This window comes from Canis aureus, chromosome 25 (genome assembly GCF_053574225.1).
Source record: "Canis aureus isolate CA01 chromosome 25, VMU_Caureus_v.1.0, whole genome shotgun sequence".
NCBI classification, from domain to species: domain Eukaryota; kingdom Metazoa; phylum Chordata; class Mammalia; order Carnivora; family Canidae; genus Canis; species Canis aureus.
Window position 1 is genome coordinate 20,487,379 of NC_135635.1, and position 18,491 is coordinate 20,505,869.

At 41.9% G+C, this 18,491-nt stretch overlaps 2 protein-coding genes across 4 annotated transcripts in view; both read right to left on the bottom strand.

Annotated features, from left to right (window-relative positions):
• Positions 1-6,650, bottom strand: part of PPFIBP1 (PPFIB scaffold protein 1) — a 167,029-nt gene extending 160,379 nt beyond the window's left edge. For all 3 annotated transcript variants that reach the window (XM_077870608.1, XM_077870609.1, XM_077870610.1), the window contains exon 1: positions 6,455-6,650. The gene's annotated coding sequence lies outside the window, so the exon portion shown is untranslated. The remainder of the gene's footprint in view (positions 1-6,454) is intronic.
• Positions 6,651-12,575: 5,925 nt separating this feature from the next.
• The window catches only part of SMCO2 (single-pass membrane protein with coiled-coil domains 2), a 44,251-nt gene continuing 38,335 nt past the window's right edge, over positions 12,576-18,491 (bottom strand). The window contains exon 10 of the mRNA XM_077870623.1: positions 12,576-12,801. Within this exon, the coding sequence (XP_077726749.1) occupies positions 12,681-12,801 (121 nt within the window). The 3' untranslated portion in view covers positions 12,576-12,680. The remainder of the gene's footprint in view (positions 12,802-18,491) is intronic.

An 18,491-nucleotide genomic window follows, 5' to 3' on the forward strand; every position in this document is an offset into this window, starting at 1 on the left:
TAAGTACCATCATTTTAAAGATAGGAAAACTGAGGGACACCTGGGTGGCTCAGCGGTTGAGCGTCTGTCTTTGGCTCAGGGCGTGATCCTGGAGTCCTGGGATCAAGTCCCACATCAGTCTCCCTGCATGGAGCCTGCTTCTCCCTCTGCCTCTCTCTCTCTGTGTCTCTAATGAATAAATAAATAAAATCTTTATTAAAAAAAAAAGATAGGAAAATTGAGACTCAGAGAAGTTAAAATACTTGCCAATATTAGACTATAATAAATAGTGAATCCAAGATTCAAGCTGAGGGTCTGTGTGGTTCCAGACTGATCCCTCTTTTGTTGTACAGAATGTTGCCTTTCAATTATTAGAGAAAAGATGAACTATGACTTTTTAAAATTTAGACACAGTTAAGATTACATTTCACTACAAGTAACTGACCCAACTTCTGTGGTCTAACCAAATGGAGATATTCTTTTTCTCCCAAAAAGTCAAGAAGTGGGCAGACAAGGTCTGGTACGGCAGTTCCGAAATGCCATCAGCTTCTCAGCCTGCTTAACCTTTGAGCTTTTTGGTCTTTGGTCACAAGATGCCTTCTCCACTTAGAAAACAGCCTTCAGGGACGCCTGGGTGGCTCAGTGATTGAGCATCTGCCTTTGGCTCAGGCTGTGATCCCAGGGTTCGGATTCCCCACAGGGAGCATGCTTCTCCCTCTGCCTATGTCTCTGCCTCTCTCTCTCATGAATATATAAAGTCTTAAAAAAAAAAAAAAAACCGCTTTCATGTTCCAGGGAGAACAAAGAGCAAAAAGTGGGCTCACAGAAGCCATCCCCTTATAAGAGCTTTTGAAAGAGGGGAGGGAGCCCAATCCACATACTTCCATCTCATTGGCCAAGACCATAGCTCTAAGACACCCTGCAAGGATTCTGGAAAAATAAGGTTTTTGTTGTGGTTATTGTCATTTTTTCAAACTGGACATGGTGGTAAATTAAACAAAATGGGGTTAGCTGAGAGAAGATGTGGATTCTGATTGGCATCTAGCTGTGTCTGCTCCAAAGGGTGATGTAGAAACAAGTGACCCTAGAGAAGCAAGGTACTCTGGGAAGAGAAAAGCAATGAAAGAATCTCCATATTTAGAAGCTTTCTGGTTGTGCAAAGTCACAAACTGATGGGGGTGAGGGCTGGAAGAACATGAACCCATCCAAAGCAGCTGATTCAGAGGAAAAATACTGAGATCCAGGTGACTTCACACAAATCATCCTAGCCAACTCACAGGTTCAATGGGAGTGTTTTCTCTGAGTCCCCTCCAGTTTCCCTTCCTCCCACTCACTCACTTCCTGGAGTCCTGGAGTTAATATAGAGGGGCACCTACAGGCTCATTCAACTCCTCCTATCATTCATAAGAAGAAGTAGAGCATGTCCAAATTCCAATTCAAACAAAATAAAACTCTCTACTATGTGTTGTTATAAGCAGCAGCATCTTTAGACACATAATGGTTGCAGAAACACGGCTTCTGCAACCACTGCAGCCACACTAACAAGTTAGAATATTAAGAAAGTAGGCCATTGAGTTCTAGCCTTGTTTTCACTTTTTCCAAATAAAGTAAACTCTATAAACTGTCCTCACAAAAACTGCATAAAACTCTGTGGTGGCGAGATGATGACATTTGTGCAAGTACTATAGAGAGAAGGGTGACAAAGAGCGAGCAAAAGAGGACTAGATCCTGTGAGCTAGATTCTACATAAATACAAGGTAACCTAGGCATATTTAGTGATATGATAGAGTATTACATGCAGAACATGAAAGAATTAACCCATTTCCCAATAGGCTTCCTACTTCTTCCCAAGAACTCCCTTGCTTGCCTAAGGAATTTGGCCACTTATTTATGAATGAGCTTGCCAATAAAAACTGCATCTTTACTCTCTCGTACCAGGTAAAATCAAGCTTGCCCTTTTTAATAAACACATACATGTGAGAAATCAGCACACCTGCTCTCTTGAACTCGTGTCTGTTTTTATGTCAAATGCTTGATTTCCCTAAATTAAAAGAGAGGTGAAAATACTTAGCCTTCCTCTGGAGTTCAGAGGATGTTCATAAAATCTACAGCCAGCCCCAAATATTACAGTACTTGATCTTCTTCCATCAGGATTCATAGTCGAGACGTGAGCCTTTGCCAGAATGACTGATACTAACTACAATTGAAGTTTGTACAATTCCTTCAGTCATGGACATTTTTAGGTACACCACTGTACAGAAACCACCAAATGATCTTTCTATTCTGAACTCATTATGCTTGCCAACAAAAACAAGGATTCACATGTAGGCCAGTCAAAATGTGAGTCACAGCAAGTTCTAGTGAGACACAAAACCCAAGTCCAGTCACAAACTGTGACAACACACCCACCAGGACCACTCAGAGTCCAAAGCCACACAAATAGAAACTCTTCAACGGGTACAGACCAGAACACATTTCACTCAGACCCACCTCTCCCTCACAAAAGTGCCTAGTAAGTGTTCAAACATAAAACTCCTGGAAAAGCCCATTTTTAAATCTAAAATCCAATTGTTTGGCCTTTTAGACCCTTCAAAATGGAAAAAAATATTGAAGCAAAAGTAATCCTCACCATTCGGCCTTTGAAACACTGTCAACTTATGCCAAACTGGCATCAATAACGTTTATATTTAAAATAAACAGCATAAAAGAAATAGAAGAGTCTTTGTATTTTTGTAGGGTGGGTTGGTTCAGTTTAGTTTTTTTAAGCCATTACCTCCAATTAATTAAACATCAGTCTCTGTGGTTGCAATATTTGTGACAAAAGCTGTAGGCTTTTCGACTAGGAAAAAGGTTCGGACATGCACAGTGAGGACTTTGAGGGAAAAAATGGCAGAATACACTAGAGATGAAGCAACTGCACAAGCCCAGAGCAGTTTCTGGACAGTGTCTATTTTTGAACAGTTTGATGACTGATTTAACTGTGAAATTATCAGCCTTCAGGTGAAGGGAACCACTGGCAGAAGACACATTGCTCCATTTATCCCCAAACACCACCCAGTGTCATTAATCTTAACAGCTTTGCATCTCATACTTACACCCATCTGTTCAACCATGGCTAAAAAATAATAATAATAATCCCAGCTCCCTGAAATATTTCACGATTGGCTGCTCAACTAGGACTTTTTCTTTTTTCTTAATTTCAGAATATGGCTTTCTAGGGAAATCTCTGGGAATAAAAAGACCATGATTATGCAATATCTGTGCCCTATGTTTCCACTTTGAAGCAGTATTTCTTTAATAAAGAATTAAGACACACACCCAAATGTGAATGAATAGTCATTAATTCACTCATTCATTGTTTTGAAAAGGTAATTCAAATCAGGCCAGAAACATGTAATAATATCTTTGAAAAGACAGAATAGATGAATGAGATCTTCTTTCAGTTAACAGTTCAAACAATGTGCTATTTGGGAACTTTTTTTTTTTTTTCCTTTTTTAGAGAGAGCAAGCAAGAAGGGAGAGGGGCAAGAGGGGGAGAATCCCAAGCAGACTCTCCATCAAGTGTGAAACCCAATGCAGAGCTCAATCCCAGGACCCCGAAACCATGACCTGAGCTGAAACCAAGAGTTTGAGGCTCTAACAATTGCACCGCTGAGGCACCCCTGGGAACCTTTTTAAATGGCAGGTGAAAAACTCAAGTTAATTTCATGTAACAAATCACCAACATAATATAAATTAACTATAAAAATACAAACATTTCCTGAATATGAAAGGCACGTTTTTAAAAAGGAGTCAGCTGGTCAGTAACAGGGAAAAAGTGACCTTGTTCTGATTTATCTCACGCTGGTACAGTGAGTGACAAAAAAGCTACATAAACAGTTAAGTTCTCCCTCACTCGTTTCCAAAAAATGTCTATGATGCCCTTGAAATTAGGCACTAGTGATCTAGAACTATGTTGTCCCCTGTATTTCAAGTCAACACTCTGCCCACAAAGGCCAGATTATCCTACTTTTTAAAAGATTTTCTTTATTTACTTGAAAGAGTGCTGAGAGAGGGCACAACAGGGGGAAGAAGAGGTATAAGCAGTCTCCCCACTGAACTAGAGCGGGGTGCAGGGCTTGATCCCAGGACCCGAGCGGAAGACAGATGCTTAACCAACTGAGCCACCGAGGTACTCCATCCTACTTTTTAAAAGTAACTATCAAAGAAAAAAAAAAAAAAAGTAACTATCAGAAGTATGATATTTGCTGGTTAAAGAGAATTTAACCAAAACCTGATCCTACCTTTCTCAATAATTCAACTACCTTTCAAGTTTTGTCCTTTAAAAGCACTTTGCTTTACTGTATCATATCTGCCTTATAAACACAAAGGAAATAAATATGGGTTAAAACTAAGTACATAAAATTAGTTATTACTCAAACTGTGAAAAAAATTTAAAGCATCGCCATATTCAAGTCCCTAAGCCAGAACTAGTTTCCTGGAAAGAAAGCATAAATTTGAATTTGGCACATCAGGACAACATTGTAAAGATGCTCTTCACTTGAGTGGGGCTCAATGAGTGGGGCTGGAAACGGTTTGGGCCCTTGCTTACTAGTTGTTTCAGTTATTACAAACTGCAGTTTGAACACTATCAACCTTAGCCCATAGGAATTCCACATTACCTCCTCTTTCCCACTGAAAAAAAGTCCACTGGAAAATACAGTTCTGTTTTATGTACTTCCCATAGAACATAAATAGAAAAAACCCATTCACCACTATATCAGAGCTATTAAGCAATTGCTATTTCTTAGCCCCAAAACACAAACCGAAATACAAGTGTTCTGATCTTTTCAGTAAAAGACATCTTCTCTTTGCAAAAAGCCTGTTGTTTATCCACTCTGTGCTAATTTTTTCAAGATAAGAATAATACAGACCCAGGTGTTCTATACACAACAGCAAAACAAAACACATCTTTCTAGCTCTGAAATCTGATTGTCATGGGCTACAAAGATGGAGAATCCCATCTATGAGTCCTGTGTTCCCTATTTCCCTCCTTGGTTTTATAAGATGTGATGCGGCTTCCTTCTTTTCTCCTCCTGGAAACGCCCTTTCATTCAAGGCACCTGGGATGCAGCTTTTGCCTCACGATGAAGTTCACACCTGACCTGGCAACAGAAGGATCTTCACTGCTGAGAACAGTGGTGAATGAAAAGGGAAACCTGACTCCCAAGTCTCAGCCCATATGTGGGTTTTTGGTTGTTGTTTTTTTCCCCTTCTCCAAAAGAAAGGGCCTCAAGCACTGGTAAGTGAGGGCTCTGAATCAGTTTACGGAGTTCTTTTCCCCAGAAAGTCCCTCACAACCAAAAAGTGACCTGAGCACACAAGATCTCCGAACAGGAAAAAAGGGTTTCAAACAGGAAATAAAAATCAGAATTCCATACTTCCACTTCTCAAAATACCTTTTCCTCCCAACGGCCAATTGCTTTCCCTAAATACCTAAACCTGGACACTAAATCATGTTCTTCTATTGCTCTCTGTGCTGCTTATTGAAATGAAGGATTTGTTTTGGTCCTACATGTTGAAAAATCCATGCTCCTATAATTAAGAGTTTGCATGCCACGCCTTCCACCTCGTTTCCCTGTTAAAACTCGCTTCTCCAAAAAAAAAAAAATAATAATAATAATCCTTGAAAACCCAACTACCAGCCTTCATCATTTTCTCAAGCAGCCACAGAAAGCAGATCTGAAGATTCTCAGCAGCTTCCCTAACCCCTCCAGATCACAAAGTTGGCAATGAAAGGGATTCTCAGTGAGAATGTCAGAGTGAAAAGGAGTTGGAGTTTTAGAAGTGTGCCCCCAAGGGACGAGTTTTCCTGCAGCTCATCATGAATACACCCCAAGTGAATTTCTCACATCCTGACTGGACTATATAAAAGGATTTTTTTTTGGGGGGGGGGGGGTTGATATAAAAGGATTTTTTTAGGTTGATAAGAATATTAAGAATATCAATGATATCCTTTCATTTAAATCAACATGTAACAAGCCACCGCGAAGCTAAAAAAAAAAAAATACAAACCTTTCATTCTCTCAAAGGGCATAATTTTTGAGTCGAAATTTCATAAACTTGCGACATTTTTAAATACCACCGCCCCCCAACACACACACACACACACACACACACACACACACACTTCTCTAATTGGGGTTCTAGGGTATTGCTGGAAGACCAGGGTGTGGGGGTCGAAGGACACAGACAATACCTTACATGTCCATCCTGGAGGTACTTTTCACATCAAAGCTAGTTGGGAGCCCCAGGAGTTACGCCCTGTCCCCCCCCCCAAAAAAGTTCCCGTCCCCCGTCCCCCCTCCACCCCCCGCCCCTTGGGAACCTGGAGTGAGTAAGGAAAGGAAACCGACCCGGGGAAGAGGAGGAGCAGCTGCAACCGCACGACGGTGCCACTTCCCTCCGGTCCCGGAGGGGAGCCCCACGCCCTTACCTGGGGGGTGGGAGCCGCCGGGCACTTGTTCCAAAAGTTCTGGTTCACCTTCCGTCCGAGTTCAGAGCCCCGGCACGGCGGCCCCGCCGCAGCCGCCCAGCGCGAAGCCCGTCCCGTCCCGCTCCCGCCTTCCCCACCCTCTCGGCCCTACACCATGTCAGGAATCCGGGCAGGCACCGAGCTGCTGCGAGCTGACATCACCCCCGGCTCCAGGTACCTCCCCCTCCCACCTCCCACTCGCCTCTCTCCTCCCTCCCTGCGGGAATTAGCCAAAGAGCGTGCGTAAGGGGGCGGGGCCGGCCGCGCCCGCGCGCCCGCTGATTGGGCGCCGCGGCCGTCACTCAGAGGAGTCGCCTGCTCTATACATTCCTCGCGGAGCCAGCCTGGGGCTGGGAGTGGGTGGCGGTGGCGGTGGCGGTGGTGCTAGAGGAGGAGGAAAGAGGGAAAAAAAAAAAAAAAAAAATGCTGCCTTTCCTGCTATCTCTGAGGAAAGGGGGTAAATGGCACGGGGAAGCGCCTTTAAACTTCTCTGGGCGTGTTTTGCTACATCCTAGACCGGAAACGAAACTAACCCACCCGAGCCCCCCTTGGTAAGGGAGAAACAATCGCCTCCTCTGTGTCCCGGGCAAGTGCGAGTCCCGCGGCGCGTGGAGCAGAAGACGGCTAGCTCCGAGTCCGGCGAGTAAAGCAAGCCTGCTCACTCTGCTGCCCCCTTTTATTGTCTTGGGGCTGCTGCGTGTTCCCTTAGATGGGGAATTTAGAACTTCCAAAGCGCCGGAAAGGTCGGGGAGGGAATCCCAGAAACCGGTTGCGACCCCCGCCCCTCCCCCCAGCTCTGAATGGGGTAACTGGTGGCCTCATCAGCCATGTGCTGCTTTTGCATTTAGCGGTGAGAAATCACACCCCACGAGCTTCTGGACAAATAAAAATTGAGTCTCCGAAGAAAAATTATTATTTACCCTTTTTAAGTACCTGAAGGCTGTTGCTTTCATGCACCACTGAAGGGCGGGGAGGGGGGGGGGGAGTCTCCCAATTGAGCTCAACCAGCCACATGAGAATAATTACTGTTGAATGGAGCCAATTGCAGCGGCTGAGCTATCAATTAAGAATTAACTAACATTTACCCTTGACGGATATCATGCTGTATAATCCCCTTGGCTAACAGAACAGAATGATTCTCAGGAGACTGTTCTTTCAATTTGCCTAATATCTGATCCAAGACAGAACTGAATGGTGAGCCGTGGCTCTATTTATAGGAGATCTAGATAGCGTATTATCCATTATCTTCTGGAAGGACAGTGAATTGAGTATTGGCTTTCTGTTGGTTTGTATTGTTTGGTTTACGGTTGATGACAACATCTACATTTCACCAGTCTGCCAAAGAATTGTAGATAGATGTGCAGAATCAAACGTTGTATCTCATTTAATCCTAACAGCCGATAAAGTGTCATTAGCCCCATTCTAACATAAGGAATCAAAGGCTCAGCCAGATAATGTAAGTAAATTAATCCAGAATATCCAGGACTGGGGTTGAAACCAAGATCCATTTGACCCCCCAACCACTTTTTCTCTTTATAGTGGCCATTGCCGACAATGGACACTCATTCAAACACTATAATGCTGAAAAAAATCCACAGACCCAGGCCTCTGATCTCATAGATCTACTTTCTATTATCACCATTATGCTGTTGTCAGACCTATGCTATTTCAAACTTCTAACTTCCCAACCTCCTTAGAAAGACTCCTAAGTCTTTCTATGCATCACCACCAGATGAGTTTTCTAAAACAGCTTGCTTTAGCCATCAACATCCTCCCCTCTAAATCAGCTCCCCCTCCCTTTCCCTGCAATTCTTAGCTAGCCATTTAAAACACTCCTGAACCTGGTCTCTATTTCTTTCCCACCTTATCTCCCACTTTGCTCCCAGGAGACCCTCTCTTATAGACAAACTGGTCTACTCAACATATCCCTGCTTGATTCTCACCTTCTGGCCTAGCTGGAATCCCCACTCTTCTGCGTGTTAAGTCTTGCCCCTCTCTCAAAGCCTAAGTCCTAGTCCTCCGTGTGTGCGATAGTGGAAAGAGGAAGGGCTAGGGGCCCATTGCCCAGTTCTGGCACTTACTTGCTGTATAACTGGGCAAGTCACTAAAACTTGCCATCAGAAACCTCGATCACCTCCTTTATAAAATGGGGTTGATAATACATCAAAGATTATTGTAAGGGTTATTGAGATTGTACAGAGGTATAAACATATGATTAAATATGTCCGGTTTTATATATTTTCTTACCTTCCCACAGGATTAAGCAAGTTCCATGCTTAATCCACTTTGTATTCCTTATATTCTGATTCAAAGAAAAGACTCACTAAAAATATAGGCCTGGGATCCCTGGGTGGCACAGTGGTTTGGCGCCTGCCTTTGGCCCAGGGCGCAATCCTGGAGACCCGGGATCGAATCCCACGTCGGGCTCCCGGTGCATGGAGCCTGCTTCTCCCTCTGCCTCTCTCTCTCTCTCTCTCTCTCTCTGGGACTATCATAAAAAATAATAATAAAATAAATAAATAAATAAATAAATAAATAAATAAATAAATAAATAAATAAATAAAAATATAGGACTATAGAAGAATGGATCATCATATCACCTCTAATCACCTTCTATTCCTTAATGCACCCAGAACCCAAATAATCCCACAGCCAGAAACCATAACTCTCTCTCTCTCTCTCATACTTTGGCCAGAATCCTTCCCTTTTCCCACTCTCCCATCATTCATGCAACAACCCTTAACTTATTTTCTGCACAACCCACTTAACCTACCTCTCAGCCCCTCAGCCTTCCCCTCCCTTAGTTAGGAACACACTTATCAGTGGTGCCTGTTCCCTACTTTGCTCCCCAAATGCCTTCGAACAGTGGCAGGGTGGCTACCAATCATTTTTCCAGCTCTGGTCATAGGATGACTGCATCCAGGCTCACATTCTGCAATCCGCAGCAGATGGGGGAGGGAATGGCCCACCCCCACAGGGATGGCAGGATAGAATAACAGGAAGTTGCCTCCCATCCCCTCTGCAGCTGGAGTGATAACAGCTGCCATCAGAGTCCAGAAAACAAAAGAGGAAAGCTGAAAACAAGGCCAGGGCTGGAACAGTAGTATTGAAATCAAGGGTTCCGAAGTGGGTAAGAAAAGAACCAATGGGTGAGATTTCAGCCTCCTTCTCCCTGAACTCTCTTCTTCTCCTCCTTAACAAGAGTTAGAGCTCCTTTGTTCTACATTTAGCTTCATCATAATGTTTCATTTTTTTTAAAAAAGTATATGTGTGTGTGTGTGTATTATTGACCTTTAGGTATCTTGGAGAAGCCCCAAAGGATTAGAACAATGTAGCAGAAGTGAAATAGGATGCCTGATGAGGAGACATCCAGAGTTTACCCACTATCCTGGATTCCAGCTGGCTTAATGGAAAAAATCCATTTACAACTCCTGCGGTTTCAACATGAATTAGCTCTGTAGGTCTAGATATCTATTTTCTGCTTAGTGATTCCTATGGTTCTTGCTTACCTTTAGTACCTATGAGTTGTGCCAGGTACTAGTACGGTGAGTATGAATGGGGAGAGGAACATTTTGAAAGCATGAGAAAGCCTGCAGGGAGTAACAAAAATAGAACTTAAAAAGGACCCCACTGGCCATTTGATGCAGCCACCTATGGGATGTAAGAACCCCTTCTACAGCATTCCTGACAAGTAGCCTTCTAAGCCCCAGCTTGGATTCCTTTTCTGCCACAAGGAGCACAGAAACTCAGATCTTTCTCCTAGCAAGCAGACTCTAGTTTTCTGACTTTATCATCCAAAGACCTTGGTCTTGTGTCCTCATTTAATCCTCATAACCATTCATTAGGGTGAGTGCTATTAGCCCCCTTTTAACATAAGGAATCAAAGGCTCAGCAATTTTATATAAGTAAATTGCTCCAGAATACACAGAACTGGGGGTTGAAACCAAGGTCTCTATCTTCAAGCCATTTTTTTCTTTATACATCTAAAGCATTGCTTGTCTACAATCTACTTTTTTTCAATTCTGCCCTCCCAAGTAACAGGGAGCAGGCTGTCTTTATTCCTGCATCCCCAAGCCTTTGCAGGCACGAGGACACACACACTGATTTGTTTAGATGCAGATTCCAAAAGAGGTCCACCTGACTCACCAAGGTCACATCGTGTGCCTGTCTGGTCTTCACAGGCTTCCGGCTACCTCTCTCTGAAGCACAGTCCTGATCATTCTCGACTCATTTCAAAACACTTGAACAGGGGATCCCTGGGTGGCTCAGCGTTTGGTGCCTGCCTTTGGCCCAGGGCACAATCCTGGAGTCCTGGGATCGAGTCCCGCATTGGGCTCCTGGCACGAAGCCTGCTTCTCCCTCCTCCTATGTCTCTGCCTCTCTCTCTCTCTCTCTCTCTATCATAAATAAATAAATCTTAAAAAAAAAAAAAAAAAAAAAAAAAACCTCTTGAACATGTTCCTTCACCAGGGAACAAAGCCCACACTCTCTTTGGGCATTCAAATGCCCTTACATCCTGGCCTCCAACTTACCTTTCTACACTTACTGATCCACTTTCTACCAGTCTATCCACTTACTGATACACTTCTTCATACTCCCATGCTGTGCAAACTGGATGACTTTGCACCCATAGTCCTTAATAATGTTTCTTCCTCAATTAAAGATGATCTTTGCTCATTTCTACTAAAATCTACCTCCCAGGGTAGTTGTGAGGTTTTGAGGAGACATCATGTGCACGATGACAGAGCACATTGCCTGACACATAATAAGACATCCCTAAATAGGGGATCCCTGGGTGGCTCAGTGGTTTAGTGCCTGCCTTTGGCCCAGGGTGTGATCCTGGAGTCCCCAGATTGAGTCCCACATCAGGCTCCCTGCATGGAGCCAGCTTCTCCCCCTGCCTGTATCTCTGCCTCTCTCTCTGTCTCTCGTGAATAAATAAAAAATCTTTAAAAAAAAAAAAGACATCAGTAAATATATTTTCCTTTTTTTTTTTATGCAATAAAACAATTGTACTATTATTTTTACACAGGGCTTATGTCCCTCACTGGCTAAATTCCTAATAAGGGTAGGATGCCAATTTGTTTTATCTTTATGTTCTTTAGGGAATCTAAAGCCCTCCTTTGGTGCACCTGGCTGGTTCAGTCAGTTAAGCATCTGCCTTCGGCTCAGTTCATGATCTCAGGGTCCTGGGATATAGCCTCACATCAGGCTCCCTGCTCAGTGGGAAGCCTGCTTCTCCCTCTCCCTCTGCCTGCCACTCTACCTACTTGTGCTCTCTCTTTCTGTCAAATAAATAAATAGTAACTTTAAAAAAATAAAATAAAAAATAAAGCCCTGCTTATCCGAGACGTTCAATAGAAATTCATTGAATGCAGGAAGGAAGGAAGGAAGGAAGGAAGGGAGGGAGGAAGGAAGGAAGGAATGATGTCTTTTGCTTCAAACTTCTAACTGCCAGGAGCTACCTCCTTAGAAGTTCAGGAAGAACTGGACCAGAGTTGTCTTAAAGGATCTCATTACCTCGGACTCTTCCTACCCCAGTCACACTGTTAAACACAGTAGAGTCAGTTGGACACATGGTATAAATCATGAACCCAAATTCAAATGAAACAAGCTTAGCTTTAGAATTCTTTCTAGAAGCAATTATGGCTTATGCCATCTGATTCTAAGCATGGCACCGATGATAACCCAGACATTATTTTAATATCCTTTAGCTGGATACTAAGGCACAGCTCAGCTATCATTACTGACACCACATATGAACTCAATGCTCCTCCCTATTCCCTTTCTGCCTATGGAGACAGGTTAGAAATAGGACCAGCATCTCACTTCAAGCAGGGTCTTATTTTAATCACCCTCCCCTCACAACCCAGATTGTGCTGGTTATTCTTCGGTTACCTGCCAGACAAATCCAAAAACCCAGTTACATTCAATTACCCATTTTGTTATTCTATTTATAAATGGAAAACAATTTTAATTAAAAATAGAGGCTATTGCATTTCATGGTCTTTTATTAATGTTCAATTAATGGCTAAACTAAACAAATTAAATTCCCTTAAACAGTTAACCCCATTTATAAACATAGTTAATTGAATTCCCTAAAAAGCATCTCTGGTTTCTATATTCTGAGAGAGGCCGACAACATGGCAAGTCAGTCCGTTCAGTACACAGCAGCAATTCTTCTTTTCTATTCCCTGCAGATGATCCACAGAGCAGTCTTCCTAAGCAGGCTCAGGTCTTTCCTTGGGTGACAAGTCACTGCCATTCCTTCCAACCAAATGCACTGTGCACAAGCCTTTTTAGAGTTCCTGGGAACATGCACAATCAACAACAGAGAATTATCCATAACCAGTTAACTCCCACCTTGCCACAATATTTAGTAAGGCTCAGTTTTCAAATAGTATATCATGGCTCACTACTAATCAAAATTTACCCAGTTTGACATTGTAGTACACCCCATTCTCTGGACAAGTGCCACATATGATTCTCAGGCCTCAGACTAATCCATTAATTCCTACCCCACTCACCTTTTCACCTGGACAATCATTAATTTACTGTTGCTTTATTCAGTCTCTCCTAATCCCTAACTAGAATTCTTCCACTTAACTAGAATTTACATTTTAAGTGGCATGTTAGATTTCAATCCAGAAACTTCTAAGGGGATTAAGAAGAAGGAGTTTTAGTTAGAACAGATGTAAAATGAGGATTGGACAACTGATTTAAATAAATGCTTTTATTAAAGGAACTTTTGTAGCAAGTTGAAAAAAGTTGCTGATTAACAAATCTTTAGGCTAGAGCATCTTATCTCCCAAATTCTATAAAAATGAAGTTCTTTCCTGCTTTCCCTAGCTCCTCCAGATTCTATCTCCAGAAAGGCCTTTTCACTGAAGGATGCTGACTGTGTGTAACATGTGAATTGCCAGTAATTAGTACTGTGGTTTGTTAAACTAGCCAGGGTATTAAGGGAGCAAGGAGAAAGTGTCTCAACCATCACTTTAGTATGTCTGTCTTTAAGTGCTTTAAACCTTGTTTCTCTTAATTTCTCCTGATATAGTTTCGATTTGGCCCTATATTGCCTGAATTCTGAATTAATCATAGTGTAATAGCCTTAGAACTACTTTCTATTCTGCAAGATGCTGTTTCTGAAAAAAATAATCACCCATTCCTGCATAAAAGGAAGTGTAAGAAATAGCACCTCTTCTTTGGTAAAATTAAATAAAGAACCGAGTTCTAAGATGTAGGATCACTTGACATTTTTGACACTTGACATAAGATGTAGGATCACTTCATCACCTATAAATGGGATGACAATAATGCTAAAGAAAGCACTGGAATGGAGCCATGAAACCCTGGGTGCTGCCACCCCCACACTTCTTCTGACAAGAGTCCAAGATAGTTCTTTACACACAGAATTCTCAGTTAACATCCTAAGACCCTTGAACGGTACTAATTGGACCATGGGTTCCCACCTGAATCAAAGACAATCAGGTAGAAACTTGCCAACAGCCTGGAGCAAGCAAGCATGGGAACTCATCAGTAGATTTCCCTACAAACTAGTCACTAAGTGGCCCCCTCAGGTTCTGTCTCAAGATATTAAATGTGAGACACATTTAAAAAAACAGAATAGGATAAAGCAGAAAGAAGCAGAGAGGGACATAGAATGAAGGCAGTAAGCAGAAGCATGAATAAGTAGAAGCATGAAGTGTAGAAAGTAAGATCAGAAGAAAGTCAGTAACTCAAAACATAAAGCAAAAATGGGTAAATCCTGAAAGTCACACATAGAAAAGGTAGGAATCAGAACCATGAGATGAAAAAAAAAGAACCTTGAGACCATAGACATCATAAGAGTAGTGGAAAATACCTACAGAAGTAATAGAAAATACAACAATAATAAAAATGATACTAGAAAACACCAATATCTATGTGTCTGGTACTATTTAAATGCTTTAACTTCAACCTTGTGAAGTGTGTTTCCATTTCACAGATGAGGAAACTGCCACAAAAAAGCTTAAGTAACTTGCCCAAAGTCACATGCTAGCATGATTCAACACAGTTCAGCACTAGAGTTCCTGCTTAGAGAAAAGCTGAATTAACAAGAATAATAGACACATAGTGTTACTGTTGAATATTTAACCATGCTCCAGATCTTATGAGGCTTGATGGTTCAGTGGTTTCCTGCATTTCCTTCATTCTCCAGATAGTCTCACACTAAATCTCCATCACCTGAGGTAACCTGAGTACTTGAAATAATCTAATACTGGGACTTCAAATGAGATAATAAATGTGGGTACATTTTGCCTTCCCTGAAATAAATGGAGCAAGGTATAGTGTTTTTGTTTTGAAGATTCTGTTAATTTATTTAAGAGCAAGCAGGAGAGATCACAGAGGCAGAGGGAGAAGCAGACTCCCTACTGAGCAGGGAGCCTGATGCGGGGCTAGATCCCAGGACCCTGAGATCATGAGCTGAACCAAAGGCAGACACATTGAACCAACTGAGCCACCTAGGCTCCCCTGAAGTGTTTTTATTCTGAAAAAAGGTGAAAGTTCTGAAGATATGATCTGGTGATCAAGATTGAATTTGTCTCTTCATCACATTGCTTTGTGACATACCTTTGCATCAGGCTCAGTCTGTCTTGGTGGTATAGTTTTCCACGCACTGTGGGAATTTTAGAATGTGTTAGTTTTCAACATGTAATTATCATTACATGTTAATTAAGTATAATTATATTAATTACATGACCCTGTTCTACCTCATTCCTTTTCTAAGCAACTAGAACGAAGAGGCTATGATTACCGGGGCAATGAACAAAGCCCAGAAGAAAAGCAGCTTGAATATTGTTTTATCTTTCTACTACCTCTCACAACAGCAACCAGATCACTTAGGGTATGGAGGGAGTCTAGATTTATTCTAATAATAATAAAAAAAAATCAGGGCATATGTTACAACCATCTTTTTGTTTCGCTCAAAAACTAAAAACTTTTCTCAATCAACCCCATTTTACTTTTATTTTATTTTTTTTTTCCATTTTGCTTTTATTGAGTACATTTGTGAGTGACCACAGATATGAAGACAGGTGATGCTTTCTTGTAGAGCTTATTTGCAAGGTTCTGAGCTTTGCTTTCAAAAAGGCAATGAGTAGATGTGAATCAGTGCTCCCATCAGCATGTTAGGAAGGGAAAGAACTGGAACCTAGATTCAACCCTGCCTTAGCAGGGATTGAGTTGCAAGGAATTGAAATTTGCTGAAATTCCAGCAGAAGATTTAGAACCTTCTGTGTTGCACTAAAAATTATTTCCATATGGTATAATTGTTTGAAAAGTTGTTAGTGCTGGACATTTTATTCCAATTTGTTCAATGTACTGGCTTCTAAATGCTCTTAAATATACATGTAAAAGAAAATAATCACCCCCTTCCAAAATGCCACTCAAAATCCTCTGACTTTACCTCCTAATGAGGATTAGTCTCCTAAGGATCAGCTTTATTTGTCCTGTCCTATTTTAGATATCAGGGTTGTGTTTAGTTGCCTTCTAAAGCTTTATTTATTTATAGAATAAAAGAATCATATGTGTGGAAATAATAACACTTTTGTCAGAAAGTCAGGCAGCAAGTCGGAAGCTCCAGGGTCCCAGTGCCTCTTCCAGTGGAGCATACTTGCTACAGAGCAGGAGAGGGAGAGAGAGGAGAAAGAAATTGTATGCCCTGCAGCAGGGACCCTAAGACTATAAATAATCAAATTATGAAACAGTCTGCATTGTTCACCCCAGCAGAATCTCTCAGCTCTGAAATGTTCCTGCCCACTCCCCATATACACTCTCCCCTCCCACTGACTGTCTTACTGACCATATACAGAGGAAAAAAAAAAAAACACCGAACGATTGTTTCTTGTGATCCTATGACTTATAACCTCTGTAAGACATTTAATGATAAACTTTATTTATTTTTTAAAGATTTTATTTATTTATTCATGAGAGATACAGAGAGAGAAAGGGAGAGAGAGAAGCAGGCTCCATGCAGGGAGCCTGATGTGGAACTCGATCCCAGGACTTCAGGATTACACTGTGGGCCAAAGGCAGGCGCTAAACCGCTGAGCCACCCAGGGATCCCCTAATGATAAACTTTAAACACCTATCTTGGTAACCCTTTCATGTTTTCTGAGAACTGAGTTCTAGAACTTGATTTAATCTTCTCAACAAACCTAAAGCTAGGCGCAGTTATTATCACAACTTACCAGATAAGGAAACTGAAGTCTAAAAGCAGAACTGGCTTCGTGGGTGGGAGATGTGTGGAGTCACACAGGGTCCATGCTTAGAGGGGCTCCATACTTGGTTTAATCCTCTACTGTCACTATCTTGGACTTTTTAATTCCTTAAGGGGCCCCACATTTTTATTTTGTACTGGGTCCCACAAATTACATAGCTTATTCTTTCTAGAAGGAGTACATTTCACAAAGTTCTCCTGTTAGTTTTCTAGGGTTGCCATAATGAAGTACCACGGACTGGTGCCTTATGCAACAGAAATTTATTTTCTCACAATTATGCAGGCTGGAAGTCCTATCAAAGTGTCAGCAGAATTGGTTTTTTCTGAAGCCTCTTGCCTTGGCTTGTAGATGGCTGCCCTCTTTCTTTGGCTTCACATGGTCTTCAGGATTAGGGTTTTATCCTAATGACTTCATTTTAATTTAATTACCTCTTTAAAGGCCCTATCTCCAAATACAGTCACATTGTGAGGTAGTAGGCATTAGGTCTTCGACATACAGAGACAACTCAGCCCATAGCAGTTCCATAACAACCAGTAAGTGGAAGAGCCTCTAAGATTTGTTCCGTTCATTGCTCTCTATTTGTCTTCACAAATATCCATGTAAGTTGTAAGAGTGTCTCTTCTTGTCATCAGTAGGAGAAGCAGAGGTCAATACTTGCTATCATGAAACAAAATGGCAATACAGGAAATGTATTATGACAGGACTGGGTTGAAACCTCAGCTCTCCTGGCGCTGAATCTTCTGCTGGCCCAGTACTGCCTTTTACAACCTACACACACAGACACTGCTGCCAGGATAGATGGTCCCTCTCTACAATTATAGGTTCTGGACTGTCTGCCTTTGGTAGATTTCAAAATAGCACAGTTGACTGTTTCTAGCCAGGAAAAAGAAAATCATTACTCTTCTTCTTACAAGTTACACAAAGGCACCTCTGTGGAATACATCCAACATACCATTGTGTAACTGTTTTATCTCATTCTTTTGCTGGCTCCAAGCTGTGAGCATGAGCAGTGAGAGTTTGTGGAGATAACTGGGGAGTAAGGTTACCCATTTAAATGATAAAACAGGAAACTCATTTCCAGTTTGGACATGGATAGTGTTTTAATGTGAGCAGATCTGGAGTCCGGACTAAAGACTTGGCAGTATTATAATATGGAATGGCAAGGGGGTGGGCAAGGGGGGCACTAGATTTCTTCTTTTACTTTATTATTTTTCTAAGATTTTATTTATTCATGAGAGACACAGAGAGAGAGGTGGAGACATAGGCAGAGGGAGAAGCAGGCTTCCTGTGGGGAGCCCAATGTGGGACTCCGTCCCAGGACCCTGAGATCATGACCTAAGCCAAAGGCAGACCCTCAACCACAGAGCCACCCAGGCACCCCAGATCTCTTCTTTTAAAAGGATGAGTTCTTGGTGACAGCAGGGCAGGGAAAACATTTGTTGTGCTTTGGCTTACAGGTATAGTGGAGTGGGAAGGGTAGCAGATCAGGGACAGGACTCTGGTCCTAGCCCTGGCTGTGATACTAAGGTTGAGCAGGTTACTTCACCTCTCTGGACTTCAACCTTCTTTTCTGCAACATGATGCTTTAAAGTCCCATTCCTATCTCTCAAATTCAGTATTGTTGATGGGGTGTAGCAAGTTTTCCCTTGCAAAAACAAGAGAGCATGGAATACAGTTTTTCACTTAAATTCAGTTCCCAGTTACTGTAATATGAACTTTTATAATATATTAGTTTTTTA